Genomic DNA, 21,689 nt, shown 5'->3' with positions numbered 1-21,689 from the left:
TTGCTGATTTTTAACCCTTAAAAGATCCTTCTCATGCATCCTAATTGGATGATCCAAGAGTTTGTTTCTATAAAACCAAACTGTATGGTAAAATTTTCGAAAAAAAATAAAACACCTATGGCAATTTTGGTTCACACTACTAAACATATTTGGTTGGTAAACATATTTTAGTTACCCTATATATATATATATATATATATATATATAGAGAGAGAGAGAGAGAGAGAGAGAAGGATGAATGAAAAATCTAAAAATCAAATATGAACTATTATGTTATATATATATATATATGGTGTGTAATATATTAAAATATATATTTTATGTATAAATAACATGAAATATTTACTAGCCAAGGATGAGCCAAGCTCTAGCTCGGCTTGGCTAATCACTGACACTAGCTGAGCCACGAACTCAATCCATTGGTAAGTGAGCCAAGCTCGCTGGGCTTTGCCAGCCATACAAACAGCTCAAAAGCATTTTTTTTTCATGATAAACTTTTTTAAATGTTCCATATTTCTCGAGTTCTTTGCAAGAAAATCTCACTAAATATAAACTACTTAGAAATTGCCAAATTTTTTTCACAACAAATCGACTTATCCATAAAAAACTTTTTTTAATATCCCACAAATTTTTTTTTGGCCTGGCAAAATAATACAACTGCGATTTTCTTTTTGAAAATGAAATAGTGGCAGAAGAGAACCATCTCTTATGGCAAACTGTTAACGGGTGAAAATCTGAAGCTAACACATATCATCATAAAACTAATGCGCCCCACCACAGAAGCAGAAGCTGTAAACACAAAAAACCTGAATAAGCTGCAAAATCAGAAAACTAAGTAGCTTCCAAACTAGAACCCAACTAGAATGTATCTATAATGTACACCGCCATGGCCTTCATCTAGAACAGAGTTACAGAAATGAGGCAAAACACAATATATAGATGTCACACAGACCATATTGATCCAAGTCTGATACAGAACACTCCAAACTTCAGAGTGGTCCACTCAATAAAAGATGGAAGATACCATGGATAAAAATACTGTGAATGCATTAGTCCGTCTGGTCAACATCCATGTCATGAGCAACAGAATGAGCGACACCGAACTCAGCAAGAACTACATGAGCGGCGGGTATTGCTTGGCCTGCAGCCTAACTCGTCTTTTGTATTCTGTCGAGTCCTGCAGTTATGTTGTGGATTGATTCATGTTAAGAGGCATCTAAGGATCATCAAACCATTTGAGATCAAATGTGAACATAGATCTAAAAAGAAAAATATAGACCTGGATAAAGAGATGATATCCGTCAGTCTGAGCAGGATCTGATGGATTTGGCTGATCAAGTAGATCTTGTATTCCAACAAGTATTTGTTTGACTGTGATGGCCGGCCTCCATCCCTGTGCAGAAGTATCAGCAAATGAAGCATTAGTGGATTTATGGAGCCTAGTCCCCTGTGAAAGTTGAATGCAAGTCAAGACCAAAGCTGCAATTCATGTTGAGTAGTCAATGAACTCCAGAATCAGATTTGAGTCCATCAGCAACTCCAGATCAAGATCAGCCAAAGGATTCATGGAATTATAGAGATTCTCAACTGAGGATGATAATCAGATCCGTCGGAGCCACCTGAGTCCTTTCTAGAAAATCATACTGAAAACCCAAAAAACTGAAGCATCATGGAAAATATGAGATGATTTTACTTACACTGTCCTCGTTAAGAATAGAGAGGCACACAGTTCCAGATGGGTACACATTGGGATGGAAGAAACCTGGAGGAAACTTGCACTTGGGGGGTTTGCTTGGATAGTCCTCGCTGAAGTGGAGAGTTATGGGGTAGTAACCTCCCGCCCACTCAGTCTGTAACATCAAGCAATATCTATCACTTAGAAATGCCAGAAAATAAGTATTTATACAATCCATGTTGGGAAGAGAGAAAAGACCTCTTCACAGAAGTAAAATAAAGATGACTAATCATAACATGCTCTGGTAAAAACAAAGTGATGAATGTCCATTGCTTGATGGTGATGATACTTATCCAAGATCCAGTTCCTAAGTATTGCAGGTTTCCACATCTTTGAAGATGGACGCATTTCAGAGTCCATCTTGCCAATCAGACAACCTCAGGGTTGCACCTCATGTAACATCACCATGTTGTAATGGAATACTTATTCAGCCCAAGTCATTTTTGAAGACCTTTATTTGAATATTTCTAAGAATTGCTGATTACATAAATGCATGAGTAGAACTTGCAATAGTGCATTTGGTAACGAGCTGTTCACTGGTGAGAACCTATGTCACACGGACTCGGCTAGGGGGTCGACGCACTAGCGTCGACACGCCCCGACACAGGTGCAGCTTCGGACACGGGGCAGACACAGTCAACCAAGTGTCGGACTCGGTCAACGCACCGGGGCCGAGTCTGTCCACATTTTGGACTTGGTCAACTTTGACCGAGTCTATTTTTGTCCATTTTAAGGCAAAAAACTAAAAAAAATCATTTTTTTATATATTTTTTAAATATATATAACTGTGTCCCCTAACGGGCACAACTTTGACCAAGTTTTATTATTGTTATATATATATATATATAACTGAGTCCCCGTGTCCAAAATTTTTGAAATTGCGTTGCACCCGTGTCGCACCCATACCCACACCCATGCGACATAGGTGAGAGAACTAGTCTCATGCAACTGTAAATCAAAACTTACAGCTCTGCCAATGTTACATGTGGACTCTTCTAACAGGGCACCGCACCTATGTGAAGTCAACCACGCTGAGGTCCATTTCTATCCAAAAGTAGACTTAGTTAACCCTAATCGAATTTCAGTTTTATTTATATTATATATATAAATACATAAATGCACACACACACACACACATATATATATATATATGCACCTCCACACTAGTGTGGTGTTATTTTTTATTAACGAGGAATAGCAATTGTAGATTATTAATTTGATTTATTGCATGAATTGATGGTATGACAATTGTTTTTATTTCATTAGTGTTAACTTAAAACTGATATATATATATATATATATATTGCACCTCCCCGCACCCAAAGTTTTTTTAAAGTGCCACATCGCCGCATCCGCACCCGCACCTATGTGACAGAGGTTACATGCATTCATTAAGCAACAATTAATGGTTATAGTGGCAAAGTAAAACACTTTGTATTTGCTAACAAACACCTACCATCTTCAATCATGGGTAGAATTTGAGTCATTATTATATCAAGTTGTAGGCATCAATGCTGCAAAAATCATATAATGTTTAACAACATGATATGATTTTTCAGTGTACTGCAGGAATAACCAATACTAAATTGGTGTATTGACCACGTCAGCCCATATGTATGATCAGGGCTGAACTGAGTAAGCTAAAAGCGGCTCAGTTTGTTTACCAGCCCAAATGAAAATAAAGTTTTAAATTTTTGAGAGGTTAAATATTAAAATTCAAGTAACCATATACACGAGTGATCTGTTTGTTAGGACCCTATAAAAAATCATAGTTGCAGGTATTTTTGCTTAATCTGTAACTATAGATGTGTTTTTCGTTGCTTGTTTACCAAAAAGCATATTTTGGACCGAATTAGTTTAACAAAAAAGAAATGTTTCATCATAAAGTTTGAGTGCAATATGAGCCATTGATTTTTTATTTCTCCGAAAACACATCTGAGCATGAAACATACCTGATCTAACACATGTTTGCTACTAAGTAAACTATGACAAACATATCTACAGGTTCAGATTAAGCAAAAACACCTGTAAGTATGATTTTTTACAGAGTCCTAACAGGGCTCTTAATGGATCATTACTCTCTCGATATATATATATATATATATATATATATATATATATATATATATATATATATATATATATATATATATATATATATATATATATATATATATATATATATATATTGCTCATTAGGAACCCCTTTAGGACCCTGTAAAAACTCATAGTTGCAGGGGCTTTTTTTTCTTAATATGCACCTGTAGATGTGTTTGTGATTGATTATTTACCAAAAAACATGATTTGGATCGAATTGAATATCTTATCAACAAGTTTTAGACTTTTAGTGCAATATGGGCTGTCAAGTTTTTACCTCTCCGAGAACACATCTAAGCATGAAAAATACCTAATCTAATACATGTTTTCTACTGATAAACTATGATAAGCACATCTAAATTTTGGATTATGCAGAAAACGCCAAACTATGATTTTTGTAGGGTCCTAACAAACACATTTTCACACACACACACACACACAGGTGTAACTGGGGCGGGTAAACCTGACCTGACCCGATATTGGTGGACCCATGGGTTCGGGTCGGGTCCAAAATATGGACCCATAGTGAAAACGGGTCGGGTTTTGGGTTTTGCAAATGAAGACCCAAATCAATTATACACCCAAACTCAAACCGACCCATACCTGACCTGACTATATACCTGAACCCGCTTCATACCCGATCCATCTAAAAGTTTCCAATTGGTAAGTACTATATATTCAATTAGACATTTAAAGATGTTGATAAACTTATAATTAATATGCATTACATTTTAGTAATCTAAACTTTAATTCATTTTTGCATATACCTCCTATTTCCCTTTTGTGATGGAAATTATCGGATTGAAGTGAATCCTAGACTGTCACATAGGTGCGGGTATGGCACTTTAAAAAAGCTTGGGTGCGGGGGTGCGAGAGGGTATATATATATATATATATATATATATATATATATATATATATATATATATATATATATATATATATATATATATATATATATATATATATACACGAAATCTCGAACAGACTTGGCTTTGTATACCTAGACTGATTCAAACATGGGTTTACTTGAAACCAGGTCTGACACGAAATCTCGAACAGACTTGGCTTTGTATACCTAGACTGATTCAAACATGGGTTTACTTGAAACCAGGTCTGAATCCGGCTGAGTCAAAGTAAACCCAACCGACCTAGGTCCAGATACGGGAGAAGAAAAAAGCAAAAGGTGTAAATTTCAACAAAAAAGAACACTTCTTTTCCCGCTCTTCACAGAAAAATATTAAAGAAAGGGAAATTTGAGGTGCCACTGTTATTGATTTAAATTTCAAAAAAAAAAAAAACATTAAATGCAGGAAGGTTATTTCCAGTTGAAGATGACAAGTGTCAGTTGATGTGACAATACAAGGACCACGTATCTTCCTTCCTTTGACAAATTTTTTTTGAGATAACTCTCTCATTCTCTCTCTCTCTATTCCAGCGAGATGAAGAAGAAAGAGGAGGAGGACCCCAACTCTCTCTCTCTCTCTCTCTCTCTCTCTCTCTCTCTCTCTCTCTCTCTCTCTCTCTCTCTCGTGATGTGCTTGCCGCACCGAGTGCAGCACCTGAACCTGCATCGCGTTGATGCGGGTGAGAGGGCCTTTTGTCGAGTCCCTGTGACATAGATCCTAGAATTATACTCCAAAACTCATTGAATTTGATACATTTTGAATATGATATATCATTGTTTCTTTTGTTTTAACTTAAAATGTTTGGTTCGAGTGAATATATTCTTTTTATATTCAGATTTTGACATTATTTAAAATAGATATTAAGCTTCTATTTTATTAACATATAATCTTCTTAATAAACAATTGATTTCATTAATTTACATATTTTTTATTGGGGGGTAATTTGGTCTAGCATATTGATCATATCATGACCCGAGCTGGGTCTACTTTTTTCATCTGTACCTAGACCTGAATCAAAACGGGTGTACCAAAGACTCGACTGGATGTATACCTGAACTGATTAACCCATATGGGTCCACAGCAGTGTTGTGAAAGGCGTTGAGAAGTAGCGAGGCGTTCCACCAAAAACCGAGGCGAAGCGTAAAGCGTAAGCCTCGATTTTTTTTTTGAAAACTTAAAAAAATTTATAAAAAATATCTAAAAATACAAATAAATAAAGAAATGCTTTATTGATTAAATAACAATCTATAAGAAATAGAAAATCTCAAATAAGTACTAAAAAATATGAGATTAACATATAAAAGTAACTAAAAACTGATTACATAACTGGAAAATATATGAGATTAACCAAAAAAAGTTAAAATATACTAATAAACTGATTATATAACTGAAATAACTGGAAAATATATGAGATTAACCTACAAAAGATAAAATATATGAGATTATTCTAAAAAATATGAGATTAACATATAAAAGTGACTAAAAAATGATTACATAACTGGAAAACACATGAGATTAACCAACAAAAGATAAAGTATACTAAGAAACCGATTACATAACTGAAATAACTGGAAAATATATGAGATTAACCAACAAAAGTTAAAATATATGAGATTATTCTAAAAAATATGAGATTAACATATAAAAGTAACTAAAAAACTGATTACATAACTGGAAAATATATGAGATTAACCAAAAAAAGTTAAAATATACTAAGAAATTGATTACATAATTGAAATAACTGAAAAATATATGAGATTGACCTACAAAAGTTAAAATATATGAGATTATTCTAAAAAATATGAGATTAACATATAAAAGTAACTAAAAACTGATTGCATAACTGGAAAATATATGAGATTAACCAACAAAAGTTAAAATATACTAAGAAACTGATTACATAACTGAAATAACTGGAAAATATATGAGATTAACCTACAAAAGTTAAAATATATGAGATTATTCTAAAAAATATGAGATTAACATATAAAAGTAACTAAAAAACTGATTACATAACTGGAAAATATATGAGATTAACCAACAAAAGTAAAAATATACTAAGAAACTGATTACATAACTGAAATACTGGAAAATATATGAGATTAACCTACAAAACTCTTATTGATTATGTCTCATAAGTCTTGTTGTAAAAAAAGAAAAAATTGCGCCTTGAGGCACAGAGGGTCGCGCCTTTTGCTCCTCAAGGCGCGTTTTTTATAACACTGGTCCACAGTTTCTAGTTGTACCCGAACCCCAACCTGAACCCAAATTAGATTGGGTGTTTGGGTCTTACTTTTAGACCTGATTCAGAATCGGGTCTAATAAGACCCGAACCAAACTTGACCCAAACCCGACCCGGTCACACACACACACACACACACACACACACACACACACACACACACACACACACACACACACACACACACGCCTGCCATGCAGTATTGTAAACTAGTCTATCAAGGCACACTGCTGTTGTGTAAGAGGTCTGTACTCTGTAGTCAACCCTCCCATTGATGCAACAGTTTTTAATTTGTTATAGTGTATGTTGTTATTGTGTTATGCTTATGAATTTTGATTATCCTTATTGTCGCTATCATGGTGATTTTGTTATTACTATTTATTACATATGCATTAATCATTATACGTTTCAATACTTCCGTAAGTAATTTTATTTAATATTTCATAGTATATTATAATTCATCAAGCTACACTTTTCCCGATATCTTACACTCTGGCCATTCAAATATAATGCAGTTTTACAACATTGGTAAAGACAATAACAATGATATTAAGGCATAGAATGCACATTTAGAGAGAAGGGCTAAGAGACAGGAAAGGCAAGGTGAACCCAAAAGAGATTCAGTTCACCTAGTGCTTTTAATTGTATCCATTTGGTGCATACTGTATCCAATTAAAGATTTTTATACCACATCACAGCAAAGTTCACTTTGTTTAATGTGTCAATTTAGCAATCAAATTGAACCAAACCCATATAATCCAGCACGAAACTTAAAGAGGAAAATGGAGAAAACAGTACTTCCATCCAAGGGATCCAAATAATAAACCTCTCAGTGTGAAAAATACACCAAAAATCTAAGGAGGTGTTTGGGCGTACCCACTTATCCAGATAAATGGGATAAGCTGGGAAATCACATTATCATCTATAATAAAAGATCTTACTTTCTCCCGTAAACCAGGATAAGAGGTTGCATCCAAAACCGTCTAATTGTACTGTCATTAACAAACCTGATCAAGTTGTATTGCTTGAGAAACACATAAGGCATACTTGTGCAATTCATATTTTCCACAATTCTGACTAAACAGCACTAGTCAGCAAGTACATCGTTGTTACTAAACTTTTCCTGAGAATCCTAAAAGATAACGTTCCCCACTGAATAATGGTTTGCATCTATCCACCAGCCATCTCCCCTGCGGGTCATTCATACTGCAGGATACTGTTAATGCCACCCATGTTTGCATGGATAAGATGGCATATTCTACAACTTCATTTTCTGGGAGGCACAAAACAACGCATGGCTATAAACAACCAATTCATATAAAGTAAATCAAGGCAGCTAAGAAGATGGAATGATTTCTCTTTGAGGGTAAAACTGAAGGAACTATTGAAAAAAACACAATCTGCATATGAGAATGGAGTATTTACAATAGCATGCCAGCACCAAAATCCAATCTAAACACAAACAAAAAACCCTAAGCTCTAGACACATCGTGCCCTAACCCCAAAACCGGCAGCATCTGTCCTCCCGATACAGAAGATTTTGGGCACAAAAAGATCCTACCCGCAATCGAAAGAACTACATGCAGAAACTAATTCAACGGGAAACGAAGAGAACGATCTCGATCGTACTCAGAGAGACTACTCACCCCCGCTTTCCCCGGGATGCTGCAGTGCCACGCCATTAGATTGACGGTACCATCTGGAAGAGTCTCCGGCTTCGCCACGAAACCCTAGAAAACACAGAATACCGTCACGAATCGAAAAAAGAACTAGAGAGAGAGAGAGAGAGACGTACGTGGGGATGATTCTTACGCCACGCCTTCCGCTCCTCGGAGAGTCGTCCGCGAGCGATTCCCCCCGACATATCCTTCTTCTTCTTCTTCTGCAGAGAGAGAGAGAGAGAGAGAGAGAAGAAGAAGAAGAAGAAGAAGATGATGAATGATGATCAAAACATTCTCCTCTCAATCTACCTTTTTTTATTCAAAACTCTTGACGGGGAAGGACGGGCTCTTTACTTAAATATTGATAAACAAGGTCACGAAACAAGAGAAATTACGTTTGCGTGGTTGAAATAAAAATATTTACAGATTAGGTTGAAAAGGAACCTAGCAGCTCGTGGGTCGGCTTGGTTTAGCTCGCTACCAACTCGTTCATGCTCAGTCCATATAGACGGTGAGTCGAGAAATGAGAAACTCATTTACCTTAAAACATTTGATTACAAACATATGGTGTTCAATTTAGTATGGGTCTGGTAAGCTTGTATAGATAAGGTATATAGGTTTTAAGTATAATGGTATCACAAGAGCAATGTGGTATGGCTGGTAAGAGAAGATGGTTCTCAAAATGGAGGTTCGGGGCAATGTTGTCAGTATCGGTGCGTACCAACCTATATCCGTATCTAAAGCCTAACAAAGTAACTGTTTGGCTTATCTATAAATGAACATAAAAAATAAGTCATGCCCAATATAGTCTCGCATCAAACAAGAAAAGAGACAGTCCAGCTACCCATAAGAGCTCCACTCATTCAAGTGTCACCAAGTTGAATGGACATCACGAGATCGAAACCCATATACGATCGTTCTTTGCCACAGATTCAAAGTTGGGTGTACTTATTATTGGGCAAGGGTGACCCATAAAGAAGCCTAACCTAAATTGCTGCAATCTGCTAAGGGCTCTTCTTTTGTTAGAAGGGCTTTTAAGAAGGATGTGTGTGGTTTGCACGTTTAAGTTCCAACCTGTGATCGACGGTGGCATGCTGCCATTTGAGTTTATAAAAAAAGTAACAACCTATCTGCAAATACTTTAAAAGAGATGCACTACATTGTAGTTTATCACCTACCCCTAAAATATGGCGTGGAAAATACGCCATATTTCCCCACAATTAGCTGTGTCAACGAGTTGGGTTTACAAGGACAAGACCGGTACCAAACCTTATAAGGTCGGGGTAGGTACGGTGATAAATAAGAAGACCCTAGTTAGACCCAAAGATTCAATTAATACAATACCCAGACCCGACCTTATAAGGTTTTTTTTTTTTATTTGATTTTCTTTTATTAGGCCTTTGAATCAAATATCTTTAACTAGGGCTTTAGAAATTTAATTTGATTAGAGTTTTTTTCTTAGATTTTATTTAATTAGAGATCTGAATTGAATATATTTAATTAAGGATTTTGATATTTAATTTTAATTAGATATTTTTGTTGATTTGATTAGAAACTTTTTTTTATTTTCTTTGATTAGGGTTTTGAATCAAATTTCTTAATTTAGGGTTTTTTGTAGTTAATTTGATTAGAGATTTTCTTTGATTTGATCGGGATTTTTTATTTGATTAGGGTTTTGAATCAAATTTTTTTAATTATGATTTTTATAGTTAATTTGATTAGGTCTTTTCTTATATTTGATTAGTGGTTTTTAAATTTAATTTTATGGTTTATTTATGAGTTTTTATTTTAGGATTTATTTTATTTATGGTTTTTGAATTTGTATAATAAGATATAAGAAAAGTCTTAATCAAATTAACTACAAGAATTCTTAATTAAAGAAATTTAATTCAAATCTCTAATCAAAGAAAATCAAAGAAAAAGTTTTTAATCAAATTAAAGAAAATACTTAATCAAATTAAATATCAAAAATTTTAATTAAAGATATTCAATTCAAATCCCTAATAAAAGAAAAAAGCCCTAATCAAATTAAATATCTAAAACCCTAGTTAAAGATATTTGGTTCAAAGGCCTAATAAAAAAAATCAAAGAAAAAACCCTAATCAAATAAAAGAAAAACCCTAATTGAAGAAATTTGATTCAAAGCCCTAATAAAAAAATTGTTTATTGAAAGCCTTATCCTGGAGAGAAAAGAAAAAGAAGGGAAAGAAAGAGAGAAGTAAAGAGTGGCCTGGGTATATCGAAATGAGATCCACTTCTTTCTTTTTTTTAATGATGAGGAATCCTCGCCAAGAAAAGCCTCACAGGTGAGGTCACCGATACCCGGACAAAGGGGTCAGCACCTTCTCCACAAGCCCACTTCCATTTGGAGACCCGGGCGGGTCTAATGAAACACTTTTTACTGAATGTGCTTGCATAAATTTTGCTATTTCCGAGACGCAAAAAATGCACCGAAGAATCGGTTGAAAGTTGATGAAATGAATGACAAAATGTAATATAGATTAAGGCCCATGCTTGAGGCCACTTCAAAATTTCAATGAGGTTTAAAGTAAATGCATCATATCGATGGACAGTGCTTGGTAAAATGGTCAAGTGCTGGGGTTGTCACTGCCAGGTTAATTCAAGTACTTAGAGTACGATCAAATTATATGTTGTTTATATTCTATGCACATCTAAGCTTGATGAAGGTGTTTGACGGCCTCGCTCACACGTATCTCAAGTGAGATGCATCGTTCCTGAGTGAAATGTGTGGGGGGAATTATATATAACAGACTGTATATCATATACAATATGACCAGAGTTCGATGGAGAGTTCTGGCAGATAGGTACGATGGTTCGAACTTCTAGCTTCATCTGCCACGGATTAGTAACTAGGGTGTGCTCTGCCACCTGACATGCACCCTTTTTGGAGATGTGTTAGAGTTGTTTAGCGTTGCTCGCCATTATGAAAAAAGAGGTCATCCTTGAACGTCGAAAACAACACTCCTTTCTTATGGGGCAACCAATTTTTTAGAGCCTCTATCATGTATGGGAGGGTGTTGTGTGTTCTATAGGGAATACAAATTCGCATGTTTCGGTGTGTACGAACGAATATCTTGGGACCCGCAATAATTCATATGCCAATGTTGCCCACGATGACTTTATAATAAAATAATATATAAAAAAGGTAGATATGTTTTTGACAGAAATGTCTTTCCGTAAGATAGATATGCGTTGGACGAAAATGTCCTCCCGCTCCTCGTAAATAGATTTGCACGTTCTGCCTTTATTTTTAGCTTGTGTTACAACACATGGCTGCCTTCTCGTTCCTGTCGTGTGTTAGATAGAAAACTTTTTCGTCTATCTCGTGGAGATAACTATAAATCGAACGACTGGTTCGATCATTGTTGGGCGTCATAGAGAGATTTGTCGGACATCTCTTCTTCTTCGATTTTGTTAAGCAGTACGAAAAAAAAATAATGACATACAAACATTCCAACAAGTGTCATTAAAGCGTGGTGAGTACCTTTCCATCTCATCATGCTATTGTTGAAGAACGTATGTCGTCGAGAGTGACATTAAGGTATTGTTTTGTTATTGCAGGTAGATTTTATCGTTTCGACGGTTGAAAACTTGAAGATATTTGTAAGACATTGGGACCTGTTGACAAGAATGCTTGGTTACAGATGCGAGCAAGGGCCTCTACCCCATCCGGTATCGTCTATTCACTCATTATATGCAATGTAACACAAATCGCGGTTGTAGTAACACGTATATCGATTTGTGAGATATTGCTTTGTTTGTTAATATCAATTTGTAATATATTATGTTGAATTGTCGTATATCGATTTGTAAGATATTATGTATTTTCTAGTGTCGATTTGTAAGATATTATTTTGTTTGTTAATATCGATTTGTAATATATTATGTTGAATTGTCATATATCGATTTGTAAGAAATTGTGTGTTTTCTAGTATCAATTTGTGAGATATTTTTTGTTTGTTAATATCGATTTATAATATATTATATTGAATTGCCGTATATCGATTTGTAAGATATTATGTGTTTTCTAGTGTCGATTTGTGAGATATTGTTTTGTTTGTTAATATCAATTTGTAATATATTATGTTGAATTGTTGTATATCGATTTGTAAGATATTATGTGTTTTCTAGTGTCGATTTATGAGATTGTTTTTGTTGTTAATCTCGATTTGCAATATATTATGTTGAATTTTGTATATCGATTTGTAAGATATTATGTATTTTTCAGTGTCGATTTGTGAGATATTATTTTGGTTGTTAATATCGATTTGTAATATACTATGTTGAATTGTCGTATATCGATTTATAGGATATTATGCTAAATTGTTGTATACCAATTTATAATATATTATACCGAATTGTCCTATATTGATTTGTAAGATATTATGTGTTTTCTAGTATCGATTTGTAAGATATGGTTTTGTTTGTTATTATCGATTTGTAAGCTATTATGTTGTTTCTTTGATATTGTGATTCATTCAATCATTTCTTTGACTTGCTTAACTAATCGGTAGTCATTGTTATATGCATCCTGAATAAATTGTAGTAAATGTATGCGCTGACTAACGTAAATTGATATTTTGCTCATGATAGTGTTGAGCATATCAACTAGTTGCAATGAAGATGATGTATCTCAATCATTGGAAAGTCATGGAGCAACAAACATCCATGCTATCAATGGACCTAAAGAAGTAAATATGTGCACTAATGATGCACATGATAAGAAGGATGCAGACATTGGATTCACTCTTGACTTGAATATTTCAGCAGACGAAATGCAATTCGATAATGAGATAGACGATCATGACAATGCACTTGACAAAGGTGCAAACACCTCAAGTCTACATGATAGTACACTTGACTCTGTTCCCGTAGAGGGAATGCAGTTTAATAATGAGAGCTACATGCAAATTTTACAATGATTATGCCTTAAAACTTGGCTTTAGTGTAAGAAGGTATTCTTAGGCAAAAAATACACAGGGTATCATGGTGAGAACGACATATCTTTGTTTTGTTTGTTAATATTGATTTGTAAGCTATTATACTGAATTTTCGTATCGATTTGTAATATATTTTGCCATATGTACATCGATTTGTAAGATTTTATGTGTTTTGTAGAGTCGATTTGTAAGCTATTATGTTGAATTTTTTTATCATTTTGTAATATATTATACGATATGTATATCGATTTGTAAGATATTATGTATTTTCTAGTATCGATTTTGTTCACAAAGAAAGAGTTTTTGGATGAAGCCATTTTCATGAATCGTGAGATACAAAAATAGAATTGTTAATATTTTTTTGGATCACCATTCATGAAAATGGCTTCATCCATAAAGCTATGGAACACAGAAATGGCGTGTGAATTCTATTTAATAATGTATCATTCACATGTATAAATCGTTGTAATATGTATCATTCAAATGTATAAATCGTTGTTTCCTCTAGCCTATAGAGCTACAATTTTGATACCGTAGGTAAATCGTCGTTGCTCAATGCTTATATAATTAGTGAAAATTGTTGTCTAATCTAGCCTTCACATATACAAATTGTTATACATAAACTATAGTTGAAAAAATATATGTCTAATCTTCGATATACTTCATGAGAAATATGCTACAATCGGTATCGTCATTCACTTAGTTTATGCAATGTATCGCAAATCGCAGTTGTAGTAACATTCTATCGATTTGTGAGATATTGTTTTGTTTGTTAATATCGATTTGTAAGCTATTATGCTGAATTTCTGTATTGATTTGTAATATATTTTGCCATATGTATATCGATTTGTAAGATTTTATGTGTTTTGTAGAGTCGATTTGTAAGCTATTATGCTGGATTTTTGTATCGATTTGTAATATATTATGCAATATGTATATCTATTTATAAGATATTATGTGTTTATGTGTACTGATTTCGTTCACAAAGACAAACAAAGATATATCGTTGTCGCGGTAGCTACTTAAATTAATTTATACTTTACTAAGTCTAAACATCGTGTTGATTTGGGTACACATGGGTAAAACCCTACAAAATATAAAACCCTAATATATATATATATATATATATATATATATATATATATATATATATATATATATATATATAAACCCTACCCAACCCGTTGTCCAGGTGTAAAACCCTAGTCTATTTAACCTCTCTTCCTCTTTTCTACGGCAGCGCAACTTCTTCTTCTTCTTTTTTCTCTTCCGCCTTCGCCTTCGCCTTCGCCTTCTTCTCCTTCTTCGATATTTTTGTCAAATGCATATTTATCTTTTAGAGACTCCTATTTTTACAGAAGAGATCACCAAAACATTCATATCGTTCATCGTCGAGTTCATTTCCTACTGTAAAGCAATTCTATGTGTAGCTGCAGATACATTCTCTTCAAGAAAATGAGTTCATTAGTAATGGCAGCTCACTGTACCATTTTTCTCTGACTGAGGCTGATTCTTAGAGACTCTAGCATTGGTGCACTCTTGACAATATGCTTCACAAACTTTAGTTCAGGCATTGTCCCCTTGAAGGAGCCGCTGAGCTACGTCATAAATCGCTTTTAGGTATTTGTCTTCGATATACTTCATGACAAATACGCAAAAATGATTTATGATGTAGCCCATCGACTCTTCAAGGGGACAGTGTCTGAGCTGAAGTTTGTGAAGCATATTCTCAAGGTGCACCATTGCTAGAGTCTCTATCAGTCTCAGTCCGAGGAAAATGGTGCAGTGGGCTGCCATTACTAATGAGCTCATTTTCTGGGAGAGGATGTATCTGCAACTGCACATAGAATCGTTTTGCAGCAGAAAATGAACTCGATGATGAATGATATGGATGCTTTGGTAATCTCTTCTGTAAAAATGGGAGTCTCTAAAAGATATATATACGTTTAACGAAAATGTCCTCCCATAAATAGCTTTCCACATTCCCACACCTTGATTACATTAGAAGCACATCACTATTTTGGATGTGGGTTTCATACTGGTGATGATATATGTTTTCTTTCTTTATGATGGTTATGTATTGTATCTAAGCCAAACCATTGGTCATGATGTATTATAACTAAATACTAATATTTTTTGTATATGAATGTGGTTGTAAATCATGTGGATTTATAGTTACGAAGTTATGGCGAGAACGATATGTCTTTGTGAACGAAATCGATTTATATTTAAGAAGTTAACTCAATTTATATCATTGAAGTAAAACCCAAAATCCTTAAACCTAAAACCTAAACCCCAATCGCTCGTAAAAGCGATTAGGAAATATCATTGACATAGATATAACCCGTAAAAACAAATCGCGATAGCACGTAGCCTTCATATGTCATTGTGTAAATCGCGATGGCACGTGTCATTCACTTAGACAAAGCTCATTGTCTAAAAGACAGACGTCATTATGTAAATCACAATGGTATAACGATTTACACAATGACATCTATGTCGGCCACATATGGATAAAAATTGCACTGTGCATGAGTATAAATCGAGGTAAAAGTGCACGATCAATGCTTGTGCAAATCGTTTCAATCATTTATCAATGTTTATGCAAACTGTTTTATCCATTTATCAATGTTTGTGCAAATCGTTTCAGACGTTTATCAATCATTATGTAAATCGTGATAGGAACACAACTCGTAAAAGCAAATCAGTGGCATTTTCACTATACACAATGCTAAACGCTTGTTTGATTTTTATTTACGAACGCCTATCATTACAACAATTTGTTTAGTGGCATTTATGTGCTACACTTGTACATAAATCAATATTAACAAAAAAACCATATCTCACAAATCGACACTAGAAAACACATATAATCTTACAAATCAATATACGACAATTCAACATAATATATTACAAATCGGTATACGACAATTCAGCATAATGTCTTACAAATCGATATACGACAATTCAGCATAATATATTACAAATCGATATTAACAACCAAAATAATATCTAATAAATCGATACTAGAAAATACATAATATCTTACAAATCGATATACGGCAATTCAACATAATATATTACAGATTGATATTAACAAACAAAATAATATCTCACAAATTAATACTAGGAAACACATAATATCTTACAAATAGATATACGGCGATTCAACATAATATATTACAAATTGATATTAAAAACCAAAATAATATCTTAAAACACGTGTGCCATATTATATTGATTTTTAAGATGTGTCAATTTGCAATATATTTTTATTATGATTTTCAAATGTGTGCCTACAGAATTTACATTTTTACGATTTCCGCGCTTGAGGTGGCGATTTGTGTATTCAAAACGCATGTGCCAGGTGCATAATTTTGGTTTACAGTTGAGGTTTATGGTTTAGGGCTTAGGGTTTTAGGGTTTGGGGTTTAGGGCTAGGGTTAGGGTTAGGGTTTAAGTTTATGGTTTATGGATTAAAGTTTAGGGTTTAGGGTTTAGTAATATATTAAGGGTTTAGGGTTTAACGTTAGGGTTTAGTAAGATATTAAGGGTTTAGGCTTTAGGCTTTAGGCTTTAGGGTTTATGTGTTTAGGGTTTAGGGTTTAGGGTTTAGTAATATATTATAGGTTTAGGGTTTAGCGTTGGGGTTTAGTAAGATATTAAGGGTTTAGGATTTAGGTTTAGGGTTTAGAGGTTAGGGTTTAGGGGTTTAGGGTTTAGTAATATATTATAGGTTTAGGGTTTAGCGTTGGGGTTTAGTAAGATATTAAGGGTTTAGGGTTTAGGGTTCGGGTTTAGTAAGATATTAAGGGTTTAGGGTATAGAGTTATGTACAGTAATATATTATGTGATATGTGTACTAATTTGTCAAATATTAAGTGCTTTCTAGTGTCGATTTGTTAGATATTTGTAGTATGTAATTGAAACCTGTACATGAGAAATTTACATTATAGCGACATGAGGTGGCCATTTGCGTGTTCAAATCGTTGCTCATTTAGCAATTTCTATGGAAATCGCTTCAATGTGTCATACCTGTAATTAAATAGATGTCATGTGAATCGCTATCGTCAAAAAGTATAAATTGTTATTGCATCAAACATATAAATCGTTCTGCTTTAAACGTAAATAATAAATCATAATCTCAATGTTCATTCTATTTTAGTACTTTACATCACCTTCATATATATCAGATTGGCGGATGATTGGCGACGGGTGAGGTGGGAGAAAGAGAAACTTTGGGTGTGGGATGAGGGGTGGGAGGCACAACATTGACAAGAAGGGATGGTGGTGGTTGGAGGCTAAGGAGTTGGGAGGCACAGAAGGCACCCTTGCTTCTCAGAGCTGCTGCAGGTGACTGGTGCAGTGTCGTTGCGGTTGTCCTCTCTATTTAAGACATCATTATCACTGAAAAGAGAGAGGGAGGGCGGTTGGGGAGTGATAAGAGGAAATGTGTCTAAAAAAGCCAATGCGATATAGCCGTTACAGACAGAAAATAAAATATTGTGTCTTTTTTCCCCTGCTAGTTCAAAATTTTAAATCGATGTCATGTTCTTAATGGACAACACATAAATTTAACTGCATCATCATATGTTACAACCGCCTCCCCAAGTATATATTATTACAAATTATCACTTTCGTTACACAATTACCAACATTACAAGTCGTCGCAATATTTGGCTTCATAAGTAAACATTGTAGTACGATTTAGCAAAGTTAAGTACAAATTGAGGTAACTTCATAATTACACATCGCTATTGCTTCAAACATATAAATCGTTGTTGCTTCAAACGTACAAATCGTTGTACAAATCACACCCTTCATAAGTACATATCGTTGTAACATTTTGACTTCATAACTAAACATCGTAGTATGATTTAGCAAACTTAAGTACAAATCGTGGTAACTTCATAAATCATAAGTACACATGACTACTGCTTCAAATGTATAAATCGTTGCTGCATCAAACGTACAAATCACTACTTCAAACATATAAATCATTGTATAAATCGAACCCTTCATAAGTACATATCGTTGTAAATCATAAATCGCTACTGCATTAAATGTATAAATCGTTGCTGCTTTAAATATATAAATCATGAATCATGAATCGTAAATCGCTACTGCTTCAAACGTGTAAATCGTTGCTACATAGAACAAATCACTATTGCATTAAATGTATAAATCATTGTTAAATTCAAACTTACAAATAGTTGTAGAAATTTAGCCTTCATAAGTACATATTGTTGTAATGTTTGGCCTTCATAAGAACAAATCATGCTAACTATTTTTCGACGCCCAGAAGGTGGATATGTACAAATCGATTTGTTTCGGTATGAAAATAGGTGTTATTTAGCATGAATAGTACAACCAGTTGTAAAATTTAACATTCAGATTTACAAATTGATTTGTTTACATAAAACTCACTGAAAGGACATAAGTTTTGCTAATCCGATAGTGGAGGAGAAACACCTAAAAGGTAGATGCAGTCGATGGTGGTAACAGTGCTCCGAAACCGCTCCGGCGGCAGCAGACGACGACAAAGGGGTGCTCCGGCGGCAGCAGACGACGACAAAGGGGTGCTCCGATAGCAGCAGACGACGATAAAGGGTGCTCTCGCGGCAGCAGACGACGTTAATGGCTGTGTCGTCAAAGGGAGCTCCTGTTACAGCAGATGGTGCGTCGTCAAAGGGTGATTCAGAACTATAAGGGATAACTCTTTATGGCAGGAGGACATTTTTGTCCTTTACTCAAAACATCATTTTATGACGCTAATAGCAGGAAAAGGTACTTAGGTCTTTGCAAACGCACCAGACTCCAATGCTAAGTGATGCCGACACACACGGGGAAACAAGCCCCACGTGCTTACATACGTGGCACTCATTCAGACCCGAGAACACGCACCTGCGTGTTTCGGGGGGGAACATATAACTTGCTTCGATCATGTATCAATATTCCATTCGTCTGCTAGAAAGACCTGTCGGGAAGTCTGCTAGTACAGTGAGGCCCATGGGTTTGAGCAATTGCGCCTATCTTGTCGTAATTCTAATCCATGGATGGAGATTTTTCGGGTTAGCCAGTCGAACCTCCAAGGCCGGCAGATGCAGGATACAACCTCAGGACACCACGTTAGCCCATGAGTGGCCCCTTGCCCTTCCATCCCACTGCTCTCCTGCTTCCCTCTATTTGACAATGGTCATTTCTTCTGCCTCCGCTGGAATCTCTCTTTTGTACATCATCTTCATTTGATCTTCTAAATCCTAAAGAACACAAGTGATTGGTACTTCTGCTGTGTGTTGTACTTAGGGTCATTGTCCTCATACCGTAAAACTACATAGACTTACCCCTTGTCCCCAAAGAGTCGCCATTCTTACTCCTAATAAAAAAAAATAGAGCGGTTAGTGTGGGGGTCAAGTAGAGCGAAAAACAAGATGATCTGCTCATGGCTTGGCTTGTTCGAACTTATAAGATAGGCTCAATGAACTTGGCTCCTGTAAGTTTGTTTAGTAATAAAAATATTCTAAATATATTTTATATTACATAAATGTAATGTTAAATAAATAGTTGAAGCATTATGGCTTGCAAGAAATAGCTTTCTGGAGAGCCAGTTTTGAACTTACCCACGAACCATGTTTGAGGACAAAGGATGCCTGTGTGTTCAATGTGTCCGTTAGTCTAGAGTAGTTTAAAAGCTGGTTTAGCTACTGTTAAAACATGAATATCTAGAACATTAAAACATGGAGATGATACTACATTCAAAATGTGTACATTTTTTATCGAGTCATTTTTTTCTGTCATCAAGTCATGAAAAATGAACTCAAAGGTGATGTCAAAGCTAGTTGAGTCCAAAATCCCAGAACCACACCAAACCCAGCCAAGCCCAGGGTCAGTGGCGGGTTAGGTTAGTCTGTTGGACACTTGTTGGATCAAGCCATCATGCTAGTCCTATCAAGTTTGATAGTTCAGTTAGGCAACTGGGCCATTGACTTTCTCTTCCTCTTTAAAGAACTTGAACTGAGAAGCAAGAATGTGATCTAGTTCTTTTTGCAGCTCATGTTGATTCATGTACATTGTGAAAAAATAAACTAATTTGCAGTGTGCCATGCATTAATAACAAATAATTTTGGCGCAAACCTAACATGATTCAATTCAAAACACATAGGTAGGGATGGGCAGTGGACCGGGGTGCAGGCGGGGGACAAGGTCTTCACCCCCGCCCCGTCTCAAAATTCTGCCCTCCATCCCCGCACCGGTTTTGATTTTAATTTTCATCCCCGCTCCAAACGGGATGAGGTGGGGTGGGACCCCGTTTTTCCCCAGTCCAATGCCATCCCTAAAAGTATTTTAGTTGCGGGGTGGGGTGGGGTGGGGCGGGGTGGGAGGAAGCGTAAGTCCATCCCCGCACGGGTTTTGATTTTAACCTCCATCCTCTGTCCAAATGAGGCAAGACAGGGCAGAACACTATTTTCCCCTGGTCCACTGCCATCACTACACATAGGGTATTTTAACTGATTCGTATGGTAAAGAGTTGAGTATCGGTGATGCTTTGATTTGTGATTTCATATAGGGTAGCAGTGGACTGAGGGGAAACGGAGCCCTGCCCCGTTCAGACCCGGGATGGAGAACATGAAACAGGGATGGAGGCGGGGATGAAAGTTAAAATTAAAACCTATGTGGGGATGGAGGGCAGGATTTTAAGATGGGGTGGGGGTGTAGACCTTGTCCCAAGCCCCCCCCCCCCCCCCCCCCCCCCCCCGTCCATTGCCATCCCTAATTCCATAACTAGAAAGACACTATATGTTTGGATGATGGAGTGCAAAATTAACATAGGCCTTTAGAGACCCAAATTTTGCCCTAAGACAGGTTGCTGGTAAATTCGTTTGCCAAAGACTTGGTTTATTGCTTGTTTGGATGTCAAAATAAGAAAAACTAAGTTTTTTTTTCACGTAGTACTAGAGAATACAAAAGGAAACTTTCCAGCGGTTTTCCAGCTACCCATTAACCAGAAATGGCTAGATTTTCTCACTCAAAGGTGAATGGAGAAAAGGGGGAAATCTAGTTCTAGATAAAAATCAAGGAGAAGGG

General features: G+C 35.4%; 1 protein-coding gene across 1 annotated transcript; it reads right to left on the bottom strand.

The window, feature by feature from the left end:
- Positions 1-814: 814 nt before the first annotated feature.
- Positions 815-8,966, bottom strand: LOC149835053 (SUMO-conjugating enzyme SCE1-like). Its single transcript, XM_090011664.1, has 5 exons — positions 8,778-8,966; positions 8,629-8,712; positions 1,698-1,850; positions 1,280-1,393; positions 815-1,177 (listed from the first exon to the last, which is right to left on the bottom strand). The coding sequence occupies exons 1-5, from the start codon at positions 8,844-8,846 to the stop codon at positions 1,115-1,117; spliced, it is 483 nt and encodes a 160-aa protein (XP_089867790.1). The 5' UTR covers positions 8,847-8,966; the 3' UTR covers positions 815-1,114.
- Positions 8,967-21,689: the final 12,723 nt, after the last annotated feature.

Source organism: Nuphar pumila, chromosome 6 (genome assembly GCF_984573655.1).
Source record: "Nuphar pumila chromosome 6, dmNupPumi1.hap1.1, whole genome shotgun sequence".
Classification (NCBI taxonomy): domain Eukaryota; kingdom Viridiplantae; phylum Streptophyta; class Magnoliopsida; order Nymphaeales; family Nymphaeaceae; genus Nuphar; species Nuphar pumila.
This window is presented reverse-complemented; position numbering and strand designations above follow the sequence as displayed.

Bases quoted from the DNA above. Each gene is read 5' to 3' on its own strand.
- LOC149835053 (XM_090011664.1), bottom strand. From the start codon at position 8,846: ATGTCGGGGGGAATCGCTCGCGGACGACTCTCCGAGGAGCGGAAGGCG. The intron at 8,713-8,777 runs GTACGTCTCTCT...TGTGTTTTCTAG, and splicing joins GGCGTAAGAATCATCCCCAC to GGTTTCGTGGCGAAGCCGGA. The intron at 1,178-1,279 runs GTCTATATTTTT...ACATAACTGCAG, and splicing joins GATATCATCTCTTTATCCAG to GACTCGACAGAATACAAAAG.